The sequence below is a fragment of the Actinia tenebrosa genome, unplaced genomic scaffold (genome assembly GCF_029948245.1).
Source record: "Actinia tenebrosa isolate PJP-AT-01 unplaced genomic scaffold, QUT_ActTen_1.0 PGA_scaffold0__85_contigs__length_37466705, whole genome shotgun sequence".
In the NCBI taxonomy this organism is placed as follows: Eukaryota; Metazoa; Cnidaria; class Anthozoa; order Actiniaria; family Actiniidae; genus Actinia; species Actinia tenebrosa.
In genome coordinates this window covers 18,661,101-18,685,543 of record NW_028292569.1, presented here as the reverse complement: position 1 = coordinate 18,685,543, position 24,443 = coordinate 18,661,101, and the positions used below count along the sequence as shown (strand labels likewise).

The following is a 24,443-nucleotide window of genomic DNA, read 5'->3' as shown; positions in this document are numbered from 1 at the left end:
TTTCTCTTTTATTTCATACTTTATTCATTCTTTATCTTTTCTTCTGTTCTTTTATCTTCGTCTTCCAGCTCAAACCCATCCTCTACCTCTCTTTCTCTTTCTTTCGTACTTTATTCATTCTTTCCCTTCCTTTTATTTCCCAGGTCAGATATGAACTCAAGATTCTCAGCTCAACAAAAGCGATACTCCTCGCCTCATTTCAACTCCTCCACTACACCAGTGCCACCAATGGAATACAACCAGTATTTCTACATATATGTCTTCGCTGGCCTAGTGGGCCTCACTTTCTTATTCTCAATGTTGAAGGCTTTTCTGTTTTTCTATATCAAAGTCAACGCATCTCGGAAGCTCCACGACGCCATGTTTGATTCAGTGCTTCGTCTACCGTCTTACTTCTTCGACACGAACCCAGTAGGTAAGTAACTACTGCAAAGAAAACACACAGTCAATTTTATGTAACCATGAAACAACTTCTGGGCAGATCTAAGTCCGGATACGTCTAGGTCGCAGATAGAACCATGAAACAACCTCTGGGTTGATCTAAGTCAGTGCATGGCTAACTCACAAATGGAACTCTGAAACAACTTCTAGGCTGATCTAAGTCAGGGCATGGCTAACTCACAGATCGTACCCTGAAACAACCTCTGGGCTGATCTAAGTCAGGGCATGGCTAACTCACAGATAGAACCCCTGAAACACCCTCTGGGCTGATCTAAGTCAGGGTATGGCTAACTCACAGATAGAACCCTGAAACAACCTCTGGGCTGATCTATGTCAGGGCATGGCCAACTCACAGATTGAACCCTGAAACAACCTCTGGGCTGATCTAAGTCAGGACACGGCTAACTCACAGATCGAATATCAACCGTTGACTGATCTAAGTCAGGGCATGGCTAACTCACAGATCGCATTGGGATTTAGAGGGATGGAAACCTGATAACCCGGTCGACAAAACTCACAAATTTATAGAGACTCGACAAACGCTCATCTTTTCTCATATTTGCTACCATGTCTGAAACTCCAATGGCTCCAGTTTTGAGAGTATAGTGCACCACAATTAATTCCCACAATTTCACAGCTTGGAATGGACAGTACCGCAACTATAGCTGTGCTTAATAGGAATTAAATCCAATTATTTTTCAGGTCGAATAATGAATCGTTTCTCTAAGGACATCGGGTTTATGGACGACTCGCTTCCTGAGGAATTCTACGAATTTTTACACGTAAGTTCAGTTGCCAATCACTGTTCACTTGAAATGTGGGCTCACGTGAACAGCACGTGCTGCAATTTTGAATTACACGTGACCCTAGCGAAATAAGCCAACGTGTGTGGGAAAAGGTTGTGGTTTTCATGGCAATGAGTTTAAATAAAGAAAGTAAAAATGAATTGAATGATAGATGGCAAAAAGTGAATGAGCGATGGATGGATGCATGCATGCATGCATGCATAGATGTATGCATGGACGTATGGATGCATGGACTTATGGATGCATGGACGTATGAATGGATGCATGGATGCATGGACGGATGGATGGATGGATGAATGATTGAACCAAAAAAACACATCTATTATCTTCCCAACATCTAATGACGTATCATTTACACGCCAGATGTCAGTTATCAGCATTGCCATAGTGATTGTGAACGTTGCTTCTATGCCATGGATACTGATTGGTATCGTACCCCTGATCGCCGTGTTCGTGTTCTTACGGACCTATTACCTGAAGACTGGAAGAGAAGTGAAACGACTCGAAGCTATAAGTGAGTATTGATGATGATGGTGGTAATGATGATGGTGGAAATGATGATGGTGGTAATGATGATGGTGGTAATGATGTTGGTGGAAATGATGATGGTGGAAATGATGATGGTGGTAATGATGATGGTGGTAAGGATGATGGTGGTAATGATGATGGTGGTAATGATGATGGTGGTAATGGTGATGGTGGCAATGGTGATGGTGGTAATGATGACGGTGGTAATGATGATGGTGGTAATGATGATGGTGGTAATGTTGATGGCGGTAATGATGATGGTGCTAATGATGTTGGTGGTAATGATGATGGTGGTAATGATGTTGGTGGTAATGATGATGGCGATAATGATGATGGTGGAAATGATGTTGGTGGTAATGATGTTGGTGGTAAGGATGGTGGTGATAATGATGATGGTGGTAATGATGATGGTGGTAATGATGTTGGTGGTAATGATGGTGGTAAGGATGATGGTGGAAATGATGATGGTGGTAAGGATGATAGTGGTAAGAATGATGGTGGTAAGGATGATGGTGGTAATAATGATGGTGGTAAGGATGATGGTGGTAATAATGATGGTGGTAAGGATGATGATGATGATGTTAGTGATGGTAATGGTGATAATGATGACAATGGTGATGGGGATAAAGATGATGATGCTGATGCTGATGGTCACTGCTTCCCATTGATTAGTTGATCTAGTGATGTGGGTTGGAGAAACAGAATGCACCTGACCTAACTTGAGTACTTCTCTAATAGGCCTTTTTCATGCTGCGACGGCCACGTCAACCGGAAGTGTAAATGATTTCTCTTTGGGGTTCTGTTCATTGGCGATTTCATTCAAAACATTGTCAGTAAAATCAACTCATCCACAGGGAAGACAGGCTTTGAGGGCGAGAAGCCCTAAAGTGAAGTTATTTACACTTCCGGTAGACGTCGCCGTCGCAAATTTTGCAAATCTTAAAGTCCTTAATAGCGTCGATAAAGGCCCATCAACAAATGATTTGTGGTTTCCCAAACTTTACACGCGCACAAAACCTTGTCATGTTACTGTTAATTGTCATCGTTAAACATTATTACAAGTACAGCAGTGACGCAGCTCAACTGAGTCAAAATAAAGGCATGTGAAGGCGTCTCTGCAGTCGCTATACAGTCCATGTATGACCCCGGAGCATAGCTCTAAACAGTTTGAATTAGTCAGAGTTAATTTTGAGAGGAGGGAGGAAAAACTGGAGGACCGGAAAAACCCTCGGAGCCAGAAAGAGAACCAACCAACTCAGCTAACATGGGGTAGCTGGGATTCGAACCCCGGACGTCAGAAGTGAGAGGCAAGTGTTTCACCACCACGCCATGTAAATCATCGCTGTTCTCGTATTCTTTCAGGTCGTAGCCCAGTATTCAACCATTTCTCTTCAACTCTAGAGGGGATATCAACCATTCGTTCCATGGCGAGCCAAAAGCTCGTCTCTCAGGAGCTGAGCAGATGTCAAAATCACCATACTGAAGCCTGGTTTCTTTACCTGGCTGCCTCAAGGTGGTTGGCCTATCGTCTGGAGTTTTTGTGTTTTTTGTTCGTTACCATGGCAGCGTTTACTCCCCTTTTCATCGCCGAGAAACAAAGTAAGAGTTTCTCACTCTTCTAAAAAACATTGGAATATTCTGGCCTTGGCTGTTTTCTTCATTACTGCGCAAAACCAAGGCTGTGCATTCACGGATTGCATCAGCAGCCGTACTCCGTTCATAATAAACACAGCACAGTTCTTGACTAATCAGAACGCTAATAATAACTAATAATATAGTTATAATCAGGACGCTAATAATAATATAATCACCGTGCAAATTATAACTTTTTATATTAGCTTGAATGAAGACGTCGTTGATCTAGCCCTAACGTATGCCATAATTTACAAGATTCTAACTACCGTGCTAATGTTAACTTATTTTTTAGCTGTAGATGAAGGCGTCGTTGGTCTCGCCCTAACGTATGCCATAGTACTGACTGGCATGTTTCAGTGGTGTGTACGGGTCAGCGCTGAAGTAGAGAACCAGGTCAGATGATTATATTCTATTTTTGAAATCTCATTGGTTTGACGTCACGTGACTTAACACTGCCTAAATTGGCCCATTACCGGCTAAATGTCACGTGATCTAAATTTCATTAATAGCTCGTCATTTATCCTGTGAAATGTCATTGGGTCAGTATCACGTGACCATCTTGTCTAATAGGTGATTGGTTAAACGTCACTTGATCTAGTCATAATACGTCTAAAATGTCGCTGTTGTGACGTGATCTTTCTTTGCCTTTATGGTAAATGGCTAAATATCATGTGATCATCTTTTGTCTAAAATGCGATTGGTTGAACGCCACGTGATCTAGTCATAATAAGTCTAAAGTGTATGTCGTGTTTTCGGGGCTCTCACCAGTATACTTTTTATTCTAAAAATACTTCTCTGTTTGAATAAAATAAATAAAATAGTAAGACCGTTTTCGAATTAGTCAAATGCCTCTGTGTTTCTAGATTACAGACTAATTAACTCGAGGTTAGCCTCGTTTCAGCATCAAAGTTTCAATAAATACCAATGGTAAAGTAAAGAATGCACAACTTCAACAATATAAACACTTTGAAATTTCACGGAACTTCACTGGAACACGTGAATATTCAAAATAATTCGAAATCGAGATTAACCCTTTGCAACAGGGAATCACAAACTGGAGTAATAGAGAGATTGCCTTTATCTTTGTACCATGTGACGCGAGTCACGTGACACCAAATCTGACGTTACGAAAAGCCTAATCTACAAAACGTTTATCTATCCTAGATGACATCTGTAGAGCGAGTGTTGGAATACTGTAGACTAGATCCTGAAGGAGACTGGACGAAAACTAATGAGGATGTCCCGCCGGCCTGGCCTGTACATGGTCTGATTACTGCTGAAAAAATGTCACTCCAGTACCACCCCTCCCTCCCACGGGTACTCAAGAACATGTACTTCTGTATCAGGGCAAAAGAAAAGGTAAAAGTGGTCGAACCTGTCACCTCGACTTCACATCCGGCCGGTCGTTAACTAGACGTCTTGTATATTTATTTCTGAGCTGTATGTTTATTATTTTCGTCTTATGGTCGGTAACTTAGGGTGTTAAAGAATTTTGAGTACTTCACACGTGGTCGGCAAAGTAGGTCATAGAAGGTGCGGGCGGTCGATAAAAAGAGGTTTGATTCGATCGCATATTGTTTTTGAGACGCACGCTTGGTCGTTAACCAGAGGTTTTCCTAACATAACAGTTGATAAGATCAGGTTCAACTTCATTATATTTTCCCTCCCTCCCCCTCCACCCTCCCTGATAGGAATTACGAGGTTGGTCGTTAGCCACAGGTCTACTTATCACATAAGGTCGATAAGAGGAGGTTCAAATTCATTTTATATCTATTATTCCGACCGTCAACTGAAGGCTGGTCGTTAAGGCAAGGTTGGTCGTTAACCACAGGTTTGCTTGTTAACAAATTCTTGTCTTCAGGTCGGAATTGTTGGTCGTACAGGAGCAGGCAAGTCATCACTTATGGCCGCACTACTACGAATGGTTGAACATACTGGTACTCTTCGTATAGACGGCATAGATATCACTGAGGTTGGACTCCATGACCTACGAAGCAAGATCTCTGTTATCCCTCAGGTTAATAAACCTGTAACTTAGGACATAATATATATTAGGAATATAAAACGGCGCGCGTGTCTATATACTGTGATATAAACACGATGGGAACTGTAGGGCAAGAGAGAAGTCGTAGAGAAACACAAGGCGTAGCCGGTGCGGCGCGGCATACTTCGAGGTACGGACATGAAATTGATTACATCCTTTGGACCAGTCACAGCGCGCGAAAGACATTTGGACCAATCGCAGCGCGCTATAGATATTTGAACACGGTTCGCCCCGTCCTTGAGGCGAGTTTTAGTCGTACAAAATGTTCTCTTTTTTCTTTTTTTTTTTTTTTTTTTGCATAGCTGTCCAAAATGGTGTTGAAATTTGCTCACCTTACGTTTTACCAGGTCTTTGCTTTAGCGTCGACCAAAATGCTTTTTCTCGTTATCAGGACCCAGTTCTGTTTGGCGGTACTCTACGATATAACCTGGACCCCTTCGATGACTACACTGACCGAGACTTGTGGATCGCCCTTAACGAGGTTAGATACCATAGCAACTGTCATCACCATAGCAGCTGCCATCACCATAGCAATTTCCAACTTCCCTTAGAAAAGAGGCGCAATTCAAGTTTATCTTAATCCGAATCATTTTCAGGTTGAGCTAAGCCGAGCGATTCATGATCTACCGGGAGGACTGGAGACTATTATTACTGAGTCAGGCTCGAATTTTAGCGTTGGTCAGCGGCAGCTCATTTGTTTGGCACGTGCGTTGCTGAGACACAATGCGATATTGATTATTGACGAAGCTACTTCTCACGTGGATTCCAAGTAAGTAGAATCTAATACGTTACCACGTGATCTCGCCTCGAATCGCGCAAAGTATTGTTTGTCAAATTAAACAGTTCCTAATACCCAGTCTCCTATTTCATAATATCTCACAGTTATCAAAATGGCAGCTGGTGACTTATTAAGACAACACAGATTTTGCTTACTTTTATTGCATTTGTGCTTTGTTTTTATTAAGAGAGAATTCTTTTCGTATTCAAGCAGTGAGCGCCAAAAACTATTTTCTTGAAGAAAGGATGTTGTACAAGGCTAAAATGTTGTTATTCAGAAAGTTTAACTTGTTTGGAAGTGGAGATGACCGATGAAAGTGGAATCAAAGTGTTAACCCAAAGCAAAAATTTTATTCGAAAATGAGGTTTAGGCCCATATATTGCTTATTTCCCATATATTTTCTATAAAAAAGCCTGACAAAGCAACATTCTAACACAAATGCAACAAAACATCTTTGTACAACTGAAAATATCGCTTCAAACATATTTTATCAAAGTACATCAGTTTCTAACTGTTTAAAAAATTGGGATCAAAACTCATACGAAGGTCTAGTTTTTGGCGCTTTTGGCCATTATTGCTCGTTCTTGAAAAAGAATTCCTCTTAACTTTTTTTGCTGATGGGGCAAGAGAAAGCTTTTCTGGTACATGTAACATAGAATTTTTCAATGTAAAGTTATTTCTTAGGACGTGTTTTAAAAAGGTTAACTCAAAATTACCCTACTCCCGTGCGTCATCAACTTGCGCGCTCGCACACTTTCTGTTTCGTCTTTAAAAGTGATCAAAGCAAAAAAACGAAAAGAGCGCGCGCGCAAGTTGATGACGCACGGGAGTAGGGTAAGGCGAAGTTTAAACTGCATCCGGTTGCTAAAAATAGCCCAACCGGGAATTTGCATAGCGCGCGCGTTATTTAGAAGTTTACCTCTCTTATTTATACTCTCTTGGTCGGAAAAATAGACGTTCTAAGGTACAAATGATGACCATTTTCACGGCGGCCATGCCACACTCATTTTATATTGGCGATCAACATCTCTAGCGTTTATCTGTACAATTTTTGAAACCCATAATGATTATATATCGTTTGAACAAATGTTAAGATCTTCATTTATGAGATTCAGTAAGTCTTTTTTCCATTGTAGGACTGATGTCTTGATTCAAAAAACAATTCATAATAAATTCAAGGACTGCACGGTGCTGACCATTGCTCACAGACTCAACACTATCATTGATTGTGACCGGGTCATGGTAAGTGATGAAATATTATCAAACTTAATGATATCTAATGAGGACGAAAAAGAGTCCCGCGACGATTGTTTGGATATGTGATCTTCATAAGCATAAAATGTGCTCCGTTTTGTAGTCCGTCCGTCGGTTGCTTGGTCCTTTTTAGGCCCCGTCCACACTATGCCGGATAAATTTGAATCCGCAACTTTCACACCGAAACCAAAAAAGTTTTCCGTCCACACATGAAAACGGTTAAAATGTTTCGCGTCCACACTAGTCCGATCAGAGGCGGCAAAAACGCTTCATTGCACATCTGATCATGTGCACGGAAGCTGAAATTGAGCCTGCGGTGATTGTTTAGGCCTTCCCGCCATGTTCCCATGACAATCATGACGTCATCGTATTCGAAAATTTTCGGATACGGAATGTTCTCCGTCCACGCTAATACGGCTAGCCGGCGTTTTCAAATTGTTCCACTCTGGAGGCCGTATTCCAAAAAAATCGTTTTCGGTGAAGAATTGATCCGGATACGCCCGGACTAGTATGGACAGTAGGTCAGTTATTATTAGTCAGTTAATCGATTGGTCGAACATGCAATCGCTTAGTCAGTCAGTCAGTTTATCAGCCAGTTGGGAGATCCGGTCAGGCAATGAATTGTACTGTCGTTCGTTCGGTCGGTCGGTCGGTTTTCAGCTAGTTAGTCAGTTGGTCAGTCAGTAAGTAAATCGATTCTAAGGTCGGCCGGTAGTTCTGCCAGTCAGCATATCCGTCGACCTTTCGACCGCTCCGTACGTCAGTCAGGTTTTTAGCTATTCAGTCCTTTGTTCGGTAAGTAAGTTAGTCGTTATGGGTAACGTGGGTGGCGTTCGCGGCTAACGCGTCGTCTTTCACCGCTGTGAGTCCAACGGGTCGGGTCGCTGGTTCGAGCCCTGCGGTCGCCACATGTGAATTGAGTTTGTTTAATGTGTTCTTCTCTCCCATGCTACGAGGGTTTTCTCCGAGTTCTCCGGTTTCCTCCCTCCGTAAAAATCAAGAGCAAGAACGACTAGACACTTAAATAAGTTGATTTATTTTTATCTATTTTATTACATCGATCAGTCAGTCAGACAGTAGACCGATCCCGACTATGCTTGAGTGTCAACGCAAATAGTGCATGGGTAGTTTTCCAGATGCATGGAATACAGAATGTCCGACCAACAAACTCAAATTTGGAAGATTTTTCAGTTGTTATCGATTTTTTTTTCTTAATGTCCCTTTAAATGCATCGATTCTAAGACAGTAATGATAAAAAGGTAAATTATACACCGTGAAAAGATTTAAAAACTTACTGACGTTTCGGACGCTGTAGTCCTTTGTTGGAGTAAAAGAGCTCTTTTACTCCGACGAAAGACTAGCGTCTGAAACGTCAGTAAAATTTTTCATCTTTTCACAGTGTATATTTTACCTTTTTATCATACTGTTTCATTAGAAACACCGACGCAGCTCACACTAGTTTTTAGCTAGTTATATCTTCTGATTCTAAGACAGACATTTAGAATTTTCAGCAAACGGTGTCTGTTCCATGCTGTATATCAAAAACATATTTACGCTTGTCCGACGTAGCAACAGTAACTAGGGAGGTAGTACAATGAATGCGGGATCGGTATATCCATCGGTCTTTCGACCAGTCACTCAGTCAGGTTTTCAGCTATCAGCTAGCCAATGTGAAGAGATGTATTGCAATAAACTGACGTTTTATCCTCTGTTTCGTCAGGTCCTCGAAAGTGGTCGCCTGGTTGAATTTGACGAACCTTGTATATTGTTGCTCGACCCAGACAGCGCTTTTTCCAGGCTTGTCGAGCAAACAGGGAAAGAAAATGCTGCCAACCTGATGGAACAGGCGAAAAGAGCCTACGAATCTCAACACAGACCTCAACTACTCGACTACATCCCAGAACATCTTAGAAGTAATTTAAGAGCGTATTTACCAAGCTCTGGTTTCTCCGAACTGCAAATTGAATCGAATTTGTGAATTGATTTGACTATTGCTGTTTCTATTTGTGTCTCCCTTGATTCAAACGATTTTCTCCTGGTCCTGTATTTTTCCTTCCTTCGCAAAACCTAACCATTAAATTCCATTTCGATCAGTTAGTTAGCCGTGCCCTGACTTAGATCAGCCCAGAGGTTGTTACAGGGTTTGATATGTGAATTAGCCATGCCCTGACTTAGATCAGCCCAGAGGTTGTTACAGGGTTTGATATATGAGTTAGCCGTGCCCTTACTTAGATCAGCCCAGAGGTTGTTTCAGGGTTTGATCTGTGAGTTAGCCATGCCCTGACTTAGATCAGCCCAGAGGTTGTTTCAGGGTTTGATCTGTGAATTAGCCGTGCCCTGACTTAGATCAGCCCAGAGGGTGAAAAGGCCAGTACTTTTATATTTTTTCCTAGTTACTAATTAAAAGAAAATTAGCTTTCTATTTATTTAATTAGCATTTGAGAATTCATGATATGATTTTGACATTTCAATGAAGAATTGAAGTGATTCGAATGCTGTAGCTAAAAAGGGGATTTTTCTGCGAATTATTTAACTAACAAAGAAATCAATGAATAGTCAAACAATGAAACAAACAAGTAAACAAAAACAAAAAAATCTAAACAAAACCAATTATAAAGTAGTCGGACAAACAAAACTCCTCGTGAGAGGAGGTTTTGGATCGGATTTATTTTGGTTCATTTAAGTAATGATAAAAGATATTTTTAATATGATAAGAGTAAGTATTTTCTATTAGTAAAGTTAAAGAGGATTTTTAATAAAAGATATTTGATAGTAATTGAAAAATTGTAATTTCCTGTAAAGTCCCAATCGTTTCATCCATCGTTTTATCCATCTGTCCATCCATCCATCCGTCCGTCCGTCCGTCCGTCCATCCATCCATCCGTCCGTCCAGCCATCCACCCACCCATCCATCCATCCATCCATCCATCCATCCATCCATCCCATCCCATCCATCCATCCATCCATCCATCCATCCATCCGTCCATCCATCCATCCATCCGTCCATCCATCCGTCCGTCCATCCATCCATCCATCCATCCATCCATCCCATCCCATCCCATCCCATCCATCCATCCATCCATACGTCCATCCATCCATCCGTCCGTCCGTCCGCCCGTCCATCCATCCAACCTCCAATAATATTCATTATTTTTCTTAAATTCAAGTTCTTTATTTATACATCTTTTGCTCATCAAGTACATAATCACCCCACCGAAAGTCCAACATACTATGTTTACATCATCCAAATTCCATTCCTTTACATCACCATGACGTGACGCGTGAGGTATCGTCACATTACCTCGGGCAAAAAAAATCGCAAGTGTTTTGACTAGTTTATAAATTACATTTAAAAAATTCAAAAATATATGTCCGGCATTCCTATTATTTTTGGACTGCTGCTACATAACAAAAGCAATTGTCTTTCCATCCATTCGTTTCTGGTTTTACTCATCTTATACCAATTGGATGTCAATATTTCTTAACTAATAACGAGACAAAAATTTTTACATGCAAGTTCTGCTTGACAAGCGAACCGATAGAAGTTCGAGAACTTACTTCCAGCTTTCGCCACTTGTTAGTATAACTTTTATTGATTTCTCCCGTGGCTGAATAAAACTAGTCATTTTTGATCAATGCGATTAAAAGTGACACCTTGAAAGGTGAGTACGTAAATTATAACGTTTAAATAGCATAAATGGTATATATTTTTGAAATATAGTCTATAAATTAAAGACAAATTTCTTCGATAAAATATAAGCAATTTTTTAGTTTGTTTTTTTCGAATCTTAGTCCAGAGGAAATAAGCAAAAATTTATCAAAAACAATTTATCACCATATACCATCAAGTATTCCTTACTTTTGTACTTGTATATTTTGCATTTTTTTATTTATATAAGTATAAATTTAACAACTTTAGCAACTCTGTTGGATTTTAAATTATGTATAAATATTAAAATTCACGACTAGACTGCGCAACACAGTATATTGCTATCGTAATAATTATTCCTTTTTAAAAAGTTTTGAACACTAGATATTTTTATTGTGAAAGAGAAAATGACAAACAATTCGTATCAATCTTTAAGGATTTACTAAATTGATTATAAGTTAAGCAATTAGCAAAGCAGCAAATTTAATAGCACAAAATAATTACTGGTCTCGAAAACTAATGATTTATGAATATATAATTTTTGAAGCTTTTGCAGTAAGACATGGAACTCTCGCCAATCAAAAAGGTATGGCATTTCACTTCAAAATATTTAGTAATCATTAATTTATCATTAATTAATTATCGATTTATCATTAATCTACTAATCATTTAATTCCATGATCTCCGGCAGTTTTTTTATCAAGCTTATTTAGTAAAGTAAACAAAAAGGCTTGCGTTACTTTAAAAGATAAAAAAAAAGAAAGAAAGAAAGAAAGAAAGAGAGAAAATCAGATTTCTCTGTAATAATTTGAATTTTTAGAATCTCTGGAGAAACATATTTCGTTAGATAAATAAAATTTGATGTAATGATAAAGTTTAGAAATCCATGACTTTTTTTTACGGTTGAAAGTGAAGTGAATTCTTGAGATTTTTGGGATTCTTTCAAACATTTTGAAATAACTAATAAGCCGATGAATGAAGATAATGAAGGCCCTTGAGAATGAATGGATGGATGGATGGATGGATGGATGGATGACCTGATGGATGGATGGGATGGGATGGGATGGATGGGAGGGATGGATGGGCTGGATGGATGGATGGATGGATGGATGGATGGATGGGATGGGATGGATGGGAGGGATGGATGGGATGGGTGGATGGATGGATATGAAAGATGGATGGCTGGATGGATGGATGGGATGGGATGGGATGGGGTGGGATGAGATGAATAGATCCCAAAAATCAGAAGCTTGATAGGCCCATTCATTTTCCTTTCAGTTGACGTCCCTCGACGAGCCAGCAGATCTTGCGCAGTACGCGTTCTCAGACTATGCACGTGATCACTACCAGAATGGGTCACCCTACACTTACTGCAGAACACGACTCTATTCTTCTCTGCATGACTTGGGAGAACATGAAGATAACGAGGAGGTACTTCTGATTCACCAATCATAAGTTTTCACTTCGTAAATATTATGGGCTCATGAAAAACCCAGATTTCTTTGCAAAATTAAAACGAAACCAAACTAAACACTATTTTTATATCGGTACCCTGAAACAACCTCTTGGCTGATCTGAATCAGGGCATGGCTAACTCACAGATAGAACCCTGAAACAACCTCTTGGCTGATCTGAATCAGGGCATGGCTAACTCACAGATAGAACCCTAAGACAACCTCTGGGATGATCTAAGTCAGGGCATGGCTAACTCACAGATAGAACCCTGAAACAACCTCTTGGCTGATCTAAGTCAGGACATGGCTAACTCACAGATAGAACCCTGAAACAACCTCTTGGCTGATCTAAGTCAGGGCATGGCTAACTCACAGATCAAACCCTGAAACAATCTCTGGGCTGATCTAAGTCAGGGCAGGGCTAACTCACAGATTGAACCCTGAAACAACCTCTGGGCTGATCTAACTAGCATGGGAGAGACCTATCGAAGTCCAGGAATCAAACACGAAACCCTAGAGGTGGTTTTTTATTAGATATATTCAAAAAAAATGATTTTCAGATTGCGCTGACGATCTTCAATGTCATTAAACGATTCATGATGGATCTACCAGAACCTAAAGAAGAAGCAATAAGCGAAGAGGTCAGCAACTATTAGATAAATAAAAATATATTATTTACCGTCCTATAGTCGGTCCGGATAGGGAAAAACTGTGCCCGAGGTCTTGAAAACGGACCGTTTTGAAGACTAAGGGCACAGTTTTTCCCTATCCGGACCGACTATAGGACGGTAAATAACTTATTCATTTTTTCCCGTATTTATTCTTTCTTGTTTTTGTCATCGTTTTGTTTTGTTGTTTTATTTTTGACAAAATACCGCCCGCTCAAACAGCCAATCAGAACGCACGAGTTTTTAGGATACCGGACCGGAAAAAAATAAATAATTTATCCGATTTCTAAATTCAGGATTTTACAAGAAAGTAGAATTGCCGCAACCTATCACTGATCCTTGTGGCCCTCAAATGGTCATAATTCTTACAGCGTCATAATTAAGTCATTAATTAACATTTTATCTGTGCACGACTTAAACTTTCTGGCTATAAATGATAGTCTAATTCTTTACAGGACAATGTATTCAAACGTACAATGCAAAGAAACGCTGAGCTGAAACAAGCTGGTACATTTAAACGCAAGATGGATTCAGTTAAGGTACGCAGCACATTGCGTCATATGATTGTGCATTGTTGCTGCTGTTGTTCCTGCTGCTTCTGTTGATGTTACTGCTGCTGTTGTTGCTGTTGCTGTTGTTGTTGCTGTTGTTGCTGTTGTTGTTGTTGTTGCTCCTGTTGCTCCTGTTGTTGCTGTTACTGTTGTTGTTGTTTTCTTTTTTTACTAACGGTTTTTTATTCGATCAGCATCCAGAATGGCAAAGCTTGCCTGAGCTTTCTCTGATGTCCAAACCAACCTCGAACATCACGAAAGTCAGATTCATCTGCAGCTATGGAATTTTCCGCCCTGAGCTCAGGTATGAATGACTTATATAATCTCAATCTAATCAGTCAAATCCAACTAGTGCATGGTCAATCATCAATGCTGCGTTCTGATTGGTAGAGACATTACTAGGCTGTAAGTTATATCCTTGTCTAGTCGTTGCAGTGCTTTCGCACTAAAACACACTACCACTACATTCAATGTTCTATTCACAACGCGCTCAACTCACAATTTCAATTTCGACGAGACGTGAGATGATCTGTCGTGTTACATGGAGCAGAAAGGCGTTACATTTAATGGCGTGACATCATGCGATGTCATTTTCACAGCAAATGATATCATGTCTTCAGGATATGAATGAGAAAATATGACACGACCTGACATGAAATATACAATAGATTACGTCATAACATAGAAATTAAGACCCAATTTATTTTCCGCAGAGACGAGATCTACAATCAAATATGTGTTCAGTTGACTGAAAACCCTTCTTCAACCAGCTCATCACGTGGATGGATTCTCATGGCCTTGTGTCTTGGCTGCTTCCCTCCATCTCAGAAGGTATGAACTCTTTCTCATCTGACATCATCATTGTTTCCCATCTGACGTCATTATTGTTCCCATCAGACGTCATTGTTGTTTCCCATCTGACGTCATTATTGTTCCCATCAGACGTCATTGTTGTTTCCCATCTGACGTCATTATTGTTCCCATCAGACGTCATCATTGTTTCCCATCTGTCGTCATTATTGTTCCCATCAGACGTCATCATTGTTTCCCATCTTACGTCATTATTGTTCCCATCAGACGTCATCATTGTTTCCCATCTTACGTCATTATTGTTCCCATCAGACGTCATCATTGTTTCCCATCTGACGTCATTATTGCCTCCCATCTGAAGTCATCATTGTTCTCCATCTGACGTAATTATTGTTCCCCATCTGACGTCATTATTGCCTCCCATCTGAAGTCATCATTGTTCTCCATCTGACGTTCTAGTTATTCCCGATCTGAAGTAATCATGATTTTCCATCTAACTTCATCGTTGCCCCCCATCTGACGTCAGCATTGTCCCCCATCTGAATTCATCATTATTCCCCATCTGACATAATTATTTTTTGACACCTGACGTCATCATTGTTCGCCATCTGACGTCATCATTGTTCCCCATCTGACGTCATATTTGTTCCCATCTGAAGTCATTATTGTTCCCCATCTGAAGTCGATCATTATTGTTGTACATCTGACTTCATCATTGTTGCCCATCTCTTCTTTTTCTTCCCTTCAACACTGCAGTTCCCTTCTTGAGTAAGAGAGCCCGAGTGACGTGCGCCTTGTTTATCAATGATTAATTAACATTATAATTGGTTGATTGTTTTTTTAGTTTTTGAATTTTCTGAGGAATTTTCTCAAGCAAGGACCTAATAGTGAATACGGAGAGTATTGCCTGAAACGCCTACAACGAACACTAGAGGTCGGCAACAGAAAGCTTGCACCAAACTTCATTGAGATGCACGTAAGAAATAAAGAGGAGGGTCCGTATGAGTATGAAAAGCTCACGGTACGAACGTGAGGTGCCGTGACTGTCACGGTGCCTATTTGAGCATTCTGATTGGATAAACAGTAACCTAGCGAACTGTGATCGTACCGTAAGCGTTTCTCATTTACATTGATCCCTGTAGTTCAATATTGTTGACTCTCGTTTTTTATGTATTAGTTTCTTTAGTTTCTTATAAGACCATTTGAAAATTACCTAAAAATCCCGTGAATATAGAATTTTTGAGGAGCATGTGACGTCATAACCGCCATTTTTGATGACGTACAAAAGACTTGCTTCCTATTGTCATGGCTGTCATGTCTTGTTCTTGTGAATGTGACGTCGTAGTTTGGTCTTGCTTTCTTTTGTCATGTTAACTAACATGGCCGCCAAGTCTTTCGCCCTTCTGCATGTGACGTCATAGCTGCCATATATGTTGGTTACATTCTTACTTTCTCAAAATATTCTCTCTATGTTAAGAAGAGATAACTAGCTAAAAACCTGTGTGAGCTTCGTCGGTGTTTCTAATGAAAAAGTAATGATAAAAAAGTAAATTATACACCGTGAAGAGATGAAAAAACGTACTGACGTTTCGGACGCTAGTCCTTCGTCGGAGTAAAAGAAGGACTAGCGTCCGAAACGTCAGTAATGTTTTTCATCTTTTCACGGTGTATAATTTACCTTTTTATCATTACTCTCTATTTTCGTATGTCTTATATGTTACTGGAGCTAATGACATCTACTCAAAAGCGTTGTCCTGTCACCGCGTTTTAAATAAGTGCCCAATCCTCATTCGGTTTCTGCCAACATTTTCTTTTCCTTTTCCTTGGGATCTTTAAAAACCAGCAATGCGCGGATTTTGCCTTGCGTATTTTCAAGTTTCAGTTACATTTATTAAAGGCGTTGGTTTTGTTTTTCCCCAACGAATTATGATTTATTAACCGAGCTTCCGAGAGCAAAACCCACCTTTAAGTTACAAATGCCTCATGACGAAATCTCGCTTATTCCTGTTCGTTCCCTTGAGGAAATCCTTCATCATTGTCCTCTACTTCACTCTGCTGTCTTCTTTGCCTGCTCCCATGTGATGTTTGGGCTCTTCAGGTCTGCCATGCGTGACTTCCTCCATGACTGTAGTGGGCTCCCGACCTTTCGCCTTCTTCCTTGAGGCTTCCATTCCATGAAATCTCGGAAACTAATACGTCATAATAGGTTGAAGTGAATCAGAGTCTTTAATAATTTCAATGCCAACCTACGTAATTTTAAATCAGTGACATTGTTTAAATAACAGTATATTATAATATCTGAAAGCATATAGTTTGAAAATTTCCTTCACTCATTACTCCAGGCAGCCAAAGTAGAAGGCAAAATCTTTCTCCCAGTGACCACAATGGACGGCAAAACCGTCAAGTACGAAGTGGACTCCTCAACGACATGCGAAGAACTTCTTCAACAGATACAAAAGAAAATCGGCTTGAAGAATGTCTTTGGATTCTCTGTCTTTGCCAAAGTTTTTGACGAGGTAATATTTTACATCACATACGTAAACCATCCTGGTAAGTTATGTCCACATATGTGCTCAACCCGAACAAAGTAATTTAGAAATCTAGCTTGGCAATTCAATTCAAGAGTAGCATGGGTGGCGTTCGCGGCTAATAACGTGTCGTCTTTCACCGCTGTGAGTCCAACGGGTCGGGTCGCTGGTTCGAGCCCTGCGGTCGCCACATGTGAATTGGGTTTTTCCGGGTTCTCCGGTTTCCTCCCTCCGTAAAAATCAACATGCTGAGCTGAGCGTTGTGTGCATAAAATATTAAATGTAGTGGTAGTGCGTGTGAGCGAAAAGTGTCCCCAATTAGTGAGAAAGCGCTAGAACGACTAGACACTTAAATAAAAGTGATTTATTTATTTATTCATTCGTATGTATAAGGTTCTTTGAAAGCCCAGGTCCAGACAATAGTGATATTATTCCCCTTTCCAGGGCTTTAATCGACTTTCTAAAGTTTTGTAATTGATCTACGGTATTTATTTAGGTGTTCAACTGGGGGTGTGGACAAGAGAGTGTGATGGACGTGATCTCGCTCTGTGAGCAATATGCACAGCACAAGGTAAATGTACAATCATCCATCATGATGAAAGCAGAATGTAGTGGATGATTCCATAATGATGATGATGATGATGATGATCGTAGGTTGATATTATCACATATTCCACTGACGGTCGCGAGTCGTGTAGTCACAATTGGTCTATTTTCATCAAAAGGTTTTACAATGTCATTTCCAATTCGTTCCGAAGTAAGATCCTAGCAAACAAAGAGCATTACATTACAATCACGACAAATATTAGCGAGCGAACAATGAAAAACTTACCAATTGATGGACGCACTATACACACACAAACACGTCGCAACCATCAAAACCAAAATAACCACGTGCACACAAAGCGACAGCAGTATTAGCCGGTTAGCGGACTTACACTTAACAACACGGTGGGAGAACATAAAAACTAGCTTGTTGAGGATATGACCTCAACAATAATGATGATGATGGTGGTGGTACGTAACCCGGTCGTAAATGTTAACAACCTTCCATCATGGAGATTAGATTACAGTCATTGTTAAAGAAGGTGGAAGATTTCTTGGTGATCATATGAGGATGATGATGACAAGTGTTGATCGATTGATGATGATGTCGATGCTGTTGTTGACGACGATGATGATTATGGCGTTGGTGATGATGATGGTGATGATAATGTTGTTTATGATGATGAACTTGTTTATGAAGATGGTGATGCTGTTGTTGTTGATGACAGAGATGATTATGGTGTTGGTGATAATGATGTTGTTAATTACGATTACGATAATGATGACTAATGAGCATAAGGACGATAATGTTGTTGATGTCTGTGATGATAAATGATAAATGATAAATGATAATGTAGTACTGATTTTGGTAATGATGATGACGATGATGATGATGGATGAAAATGATGATGATGACAAATTAAAGATAATACTATATAAACCTGATCATTCCAGAATCTCAAAATCGAAGCTATCGGAGGCAAGTGGGGCATCTTCATCCGTAAAGATCTCTTCCTTTCAAGCGCCAATCCCTCCAGTGACCCTGTGGAGACCGACCTGATCTATAACCAGGTGATTGGAGGCATCAGATTTGGCGAGTACGCCTGTGACACGGTGAGTACCAAGTGTCATTCCCTTGAGCATTACATCTTTGATTTTAACGTAAACAGAGAATAGACCTCTTTAGCATGTACTTTGGCAATTGCCAAATCGACTGGAGTTGTCGTTTCTGATATTTTTATCATTTCCAAATTATTTAGACCAATAGAAGACTTGAGAGATGAACGGGCATGATAGACATATACAGGGCTACATTTAGACCTTTATTACATTTAGCGATTTTTTTATTTCTTTTTTCCTTTCATACCACGTGTCATTTCCTATGGAGCATCCTTTCTTTGTTCACCGTTTGCGTATGAGAAGACCCATTAATATGGATACAACTCAAACAAAAATATCATCCTCAAGAGGATGACACGTGGCCCGAAATGGGAAAACATTACCCCCGAGCCATTACAGCTCACGGATTACAGCGGGACGCGCAAAAGCAATATTACTATGTATGCGCATACTACTATGCACGGGTTCTGTACGTTAAGCAGACACATTCCGATGCGAAGCTGGCTGGTTTTACCAAATAAGGCGTTCAAATGCTTGTTTTGCAGGGAAAAGCCCGTGCATAGAAGTATTCGAATACATTAAATGTGGTCATACTTTTGCGCAATGCGCTGTAAGAAGCCAAAACCAGGCGTCTCTTCTTCAGAATGAATATGTAGCTGTTCACTTGTGAGTAGAAATGAGGGCGGATTTTTCTCTGGAAGCTACGCGCCAACAATCATTATGCAAACAATTGGCGGTTGGCCATGATATATTGAAGAGCATAATATTTAAAATCGATTCGATACGTTCATTATAAATTATCGTTAACAATATCTTAAGTTCATATATTAGCTAGAAGTAACCAAAACATTTAGATTCTACACAAACGATATCTTACGAAGCAGAAAACATGAACTTACCTTCCAAACCGCTTCTTTCCGCCAATGTTGTTTGGAACCATTGCATTTGCGCGATCGTTCCCAGTCCCCACTCCGCATCATGCATCGGCCAAAGGAAATATTTGTTAGTTCTCTATTGTGCTTTGTGGATTTTTCTTCGGGTTTCCCAGTTTTCCTCCCACGCAAATATCAACTTCTAAATTCCAATCGAAATCCAGTGGAAGAAGATCCACTCTGTGGAACCAATGTTACTTGTTTTTTACGTGACGTCACGGCGGCCATGTTGGTGTACCAAAACGATACATTTTCTATCCTCCGGGAATTGAACTCTATTTTAATGCAAAAACTGCGCAGAAAGTTTATGATGTCTGGTATATAAACCAATATAGCTGCCTTGTCACGTTTGTGAAAACCGCTCTATGATTTATTTTTTTCCCTTGGATTTTGGTTTGGATTTCGAGTGGTCATACCGCTATTATCCATTACGCGGTATTCATCAGGGCTCGGTTGTATGAAGGGTGGATAGCGCTATCCGACGGATAAAACTTATTCAGTGGATAAATGTATCGGATAGCAGCATCGACTTATCCACTGGATAAGGATTTATATATACGCCAGATAGCGCTATCCAGGCTTCGTAGAACCGGGCCCAGGAACACAGCATACGATCAGTATTTTGGTAAAATTAATAATATCTTAATAATTTTCTTGATCATATCTTAGGATGTAGAGTTAGCAGATTTCTTGGCAAGAAAATATTACATCAACCATGGAAAGACTTTCAATGAAAATCTCGCAAGTCAATTGATCGAGCAGTCTCTACCAGAGAGCTTCCTGGAGACACACCGTAAACAGATGGAAATGATTGGTTTGATAAGAGATACTATCAACACGGTAGGTACCGGCTTTCTTGACAGTGGCTGTTGTTGCATGCTCCTGTTGTTGATGCTGTTGCTGCTGTTGTTGTTGATGCTGTTGCTGCTGTTGTTGTTGATGCCGTTGATGCTGCTGTTGTTGTTGTTGCTACTGTTATTGTTGTTACTGTTGTTGCTACCGTTGTTGTTGCTGTTGTTGTTGCTGCTGTTGTTGTTGCTGTTATTGTTGCTGCTGATGTCGTTGCTGCTGTTATTGCCGTTGTTGCTTCTGTTGTCATTGTTGCTGCTCATGTTGTTGCCGTTGTTGCTTCTGTTGTTGTTGTTGTTGTTGCTGCTGCTGTTAGAGCAGTTTTCGTATGACTGACGTAAAAAAGGTCTAGAAATTTGATAGACTGACTTTTTCTCGTGCTTTGTGATTTTTCTGGCATTCCCATGACATTGGCGTGGCCGTGTCGGCACGCCGTGATTATGCCGTGTTTCGGGTATTTGATTGGATGGAGAGTAAATTCTCGTGCAGTGTGATTAGTCCGTCACACACTTTGATTGGCTTGGTGTACTTAGAAAGTCCTACGACCTTGGTGTGACCCAGTCCGCATGTGTTTCAAGTATTATTTTGATTGGATGGAGAGTGAATTCTCGTGCAGTGTGATTAGTCTGGCTTACCTTTTCGTGTCACGACCGTGTTCGTATTCGTGCCATGAACTTTTAACAGTCATACGAAAACCGCTTTATCGTTGCTGCTGCTGTTGTTGTTCCTCTTGCTGCTGATAACACTCGACAGCGCATTAACTGATAAACTCGTAATCCTTGCACCGACACTGGGTTAATTAGGGTCGACGGGACCTCCATTAACGTGGTCGTTCGAGCCACGGTGAGGGCTCTAACCATTTTCTTACGCAATCAAAAAGGCAAAACCTTCTCCTCAATTATTCCTAAAACCCTGATTGTTGGTCCGGCCGAGCCTTGAGGCACGACCTCCTGCATATTTGCCAAAATAGACCGAGCTCTAATTAATTGCGCATGCGCTAATTGGTGTTTCAGGTTTAAGTTATTTATCTATCGCTTGTTATGTTTGTAGTTGTTGTATTGTAGTCGCTCTTTTTGTTCTGAGTGAAGACAACGTTTAAAGAACACCACTTGAATAAACTTAGATTAACGTTCTTTACCCAGACTCCTACCTTGCGTGTGGGAAGCGACCCGGAAGCAATCAAACAGGAAGTAGTATCACTAGCCAAGGCAGAGTGGGTACATGTTTTCTCCAAGATTTTCAATGCCACTATTATATCAGGCCGTAAGATCCCCAAGGGCGAAGTCAAAGTCTACATGCACAGCAAGGGAATTGATCTTCACTCTGTAAGTGAACAGAGAGGGTCGTTCTTTGTGAGCCTCGACTTTGATCACTTGGCTGTAATCACAAATGACAGGTAAGGATCATGACGCCATAGAAAGGGAACATGTGTTTCCATTGAATACTCCAGTTTCGAGTTCTCTGTTGCGCAGGGCTCAGGGTTAGCCTCGATTTTTGCGTAGAATATTCTTTTTTTCCAGTTAAAGTCCGTTGAATTTCAACGTGTTTGTATTGTTAAAGTTGTGCATTCTTTACTTTACCGTTGCTATTTGCGAATCTTAGACACTGTTAAGGCCGGTTTAGACGGTACGATTTTCGCCTACAACTATCGTATACAACACTCTTGCGCCATCCTACAACTCGAGTCGTGCGTGTAAATCAAGCCTACAACTGGACTACGACAGACGCGAGCGTGTTGTATACGACAGTTGTAGGCGAAAATCGTACTGTCTAAATCGGCCTTTACGAGACTAACACCCCATTCACACCTAAACGTATTTGGTTAAACTATGTTTTCATTAGGAAAAAATTGAGAAACTAGAAACCTGCAATATAATGAAACTTTGTAAAATATTTTCAGAGCAAGACAAAGGATAGTTTACATGCATTATTTCACCAAATGTTGTGCAGTGTTCGTAGATAGCTTTACAAACCTGTTTAGTTAAACCACTTTAAAACATGTTTAAGCCTTGTTGTAATAAATGGGCTATAAGCTTGAGTAAATGAGTCTGTTAACCAAGGAACACAGCGGTAATTTGGAACTCGAAAATGGTCTATTGCTGGGAACTAGCTCATCATAAGCCAGTCTTCATGTCAGCATGCTTCACTGGAATGCATGAATATTCTTAGCAATTCCATGCGAAATTAAATTACCTGCAAACAGAGAGAATACTTCATTTTACAGTTTCGTTCAATGACCACGAATAATAGTTCCAAGTCAAGACTGGAGTTTCCTCGCATAGTAAATCTATACTTTATATCATGCGCGACAACTTCAACCTCGGCTTGGAACTATATTATTCTAGGTCACTGAACGGAACTGTAAAATGAAGTATTGGAAACTGGAGTATTGAGTGTTTATCTATACTTGTATTTTCAGTCCCAAAAACTTGAAACATGCTGATCCATCGTCCATCGTGTCATTCCAAAAGTACGACAAGTCGATTTACATTCTCAAGTCAGTAAGAGCCGTTGAGATGAAAAAGCTTGGTAACATACTCCTCGAAGACTATCGAAAAGGAGACCCTCTGTTGTCACAAACAGGAAATAAAATATTGTACTAGGGGAAGAGAGGAACGAACTACATTTTTGTCGCATACTCGTACGTAAATAGCAAGTAAATAAATGAAGTGCCTGCGTAAGCAAAAGAAAATAACTTCAGAAAATAAATTCCACTCATGCTGCAACTTAAAATATATACTTCATAACTAGGAAAGAGCACCGAAGTGGGGTGAGGCAAAATTTAAAGTGCATCCGGTTACTAAAAATAGCCCAATCGGAAATTTACATGGCGCGAGCGTTATTAAGAAGGTTCCCTCTCTTATTTATGTCTTTTTAATTACATCTATAAACCGCTTTGGCACTACTAGCGAGTGGATTTCATATGACATCAAGGAACAGCTCTACATACAGCGCTGACACTCCACCACACAATGCAAGTTTTTAACTATACCAAAACTAAATAACAGTGTTGGGCTTCATGTGTCAAACAACTTAGGCAGCCAATAATTAAATTTCAAAACAATAATTAATTAATTAATTAATTAAAATAAGATAATGAAATATGAATATGAAGTAATGTATCACGTTTGTGAGTCAAATCCGAGGGGTTGTTTGAGGGTATAGTGTCCGGAATGACGTCACATCAGGAATCTTGTCCTCAGAGCCGGCGCTTCTCTTGCTCAGCAAGAGAAAGTAGCCTCGAAACGTCTAAAAAAAGTATGTTTTTAGCGTTGCATATGCTTATTTATTTTAAATCTAAATTTACTAAACTGCGTTACCCAGTCCTTGTATACCTCTCATACAACAGAAACACAGACCAGCTGAGTTAACCCTCTCATGTATGTCATGTAAAGCTTATCTCGTGATTCTGCCGGAGAACCAATTAAATGGGAATAAGAATTCTTCGATTCATTCTTTAACTGGTAGCTCGTGAACGCCGAAGTCGAACTCTTGGAGGACTTCAATTTCAATCAAAAAGATAAATCCATCGTAATTAGTACCTTCTAGGAAAATGCCAACCAAAAAGAGGTGACCCACATAATTCCTTTCGGGGAACGCGGTCAATTCGAGGTCAGCTTGGATCATCAATTCATGATCAGAGGTACACGCCGAATAATAGACCCCTTGCTGCACTTTGGTATGCAGCTCAATCTGAGGGACAAAACAATAGGTTCCAATTTTTTAGGTGTTTGGAATTCTTTTGTTTTGTTCCCTCCAAGGAGCTTCTTTGACGTCATATGCAAGGGGTCTGTAGAGGTACGGACTGCGCATGTCCGGGGAATGGGCGGAAAAACTTTGTGGGTCTATTT

At 40.2% G+C, this 24,443-nt stretch overlaps 2 protein-coding genes across 3 annotated transcripts in view; both read left to right on the top strand.

The window, feature by feature from the left end:
• Window positions 1–10,251, top strand: part of LOC116295227 (ATP-binding cassette sub-family C member 4-like) — a 61,928-nt gene extending 51,677 nt beyond the window's left edge. For both annotated transcript variants that reach the window (XM_089034466.1, XM_089034469.1), the window contains 11 exons: window positions 144–415; window positions 1,144–1,223; window positions 1,611–1,761; window positions 3,138–3,374; window positions 3,703–3,803; window positions 4,575–4,769; window positions 5,272–5,427; window positions 5,846–5,935; window positions 6,051–6,223; window positions 7,369–7,474; window positions 9,207–10,251. In XM_089034466.1, coding sequence (XP_088890592.1) covers window positions 144–415; window positions 1,144–1,223; window positions 1,611–1,761; window positions 3,138–3,374; window positions 3,703–3,803; window positions 4,575–4,769; window positions 5,272–5,427; window positions 5,846–5,935; window positions 6,051–6,223; window positions 7,369–7,474; window positions 9,207–9,464 — 1,819 coding nt within the window. In that variant the 3' untranslated portion in view covers window positions 9,465–10,251. The remainder of the gene's footprint in view (window positions 1–143; window positions 416–1,143; window positions 1,224–1,610; window positions 1,762–3,137; window positions 3,375–3,702; window positions 3,804–4,574; window positions 4,770–5,271; window positions 5,428–5,845; window positions 5,936–6,050; window positions 6,224–7,368; window positions 7,475–9,206) is intronic.
• A 640-nt stretch (window positions 10,252–10,891) lies between these two features.
• On the top strand, window positions 10,892–24,033 carry LOC116295222 (myosin-VIIa). The gene is made up of 14 exons (XM_031702984.1): window positions 10,892–11,148; window positions 11,683–11,721; window positions 12,414–12,566; window positions 13,150–13,230; window positions 13,713–13,796; window positions 14,003–14,112; window positions 14,522–14,639; window positions 15,463–15,594; window positions 16,961–17,134; window positions 17,643–17,717; window positions 18,647–18,805; window positions 20,413–20,583; window positions 21,735–21,988; window positions 23,012–24,033. Exons 2-14 carry the CDS (start codon window positions 11,698–11,700, stop codon window positions 23,193–23,195), a joined length of 1,719 nt encoding a protein of 572 aa, XP_031558844.1. The 5' UTR covers window positions 10,892–11,148; window positions 11,683–11,697; the 3' UTR covers window positions 23,196–24,033.
• Window positions 24,034–24,443: the final 410 nt, after the last annotated feature.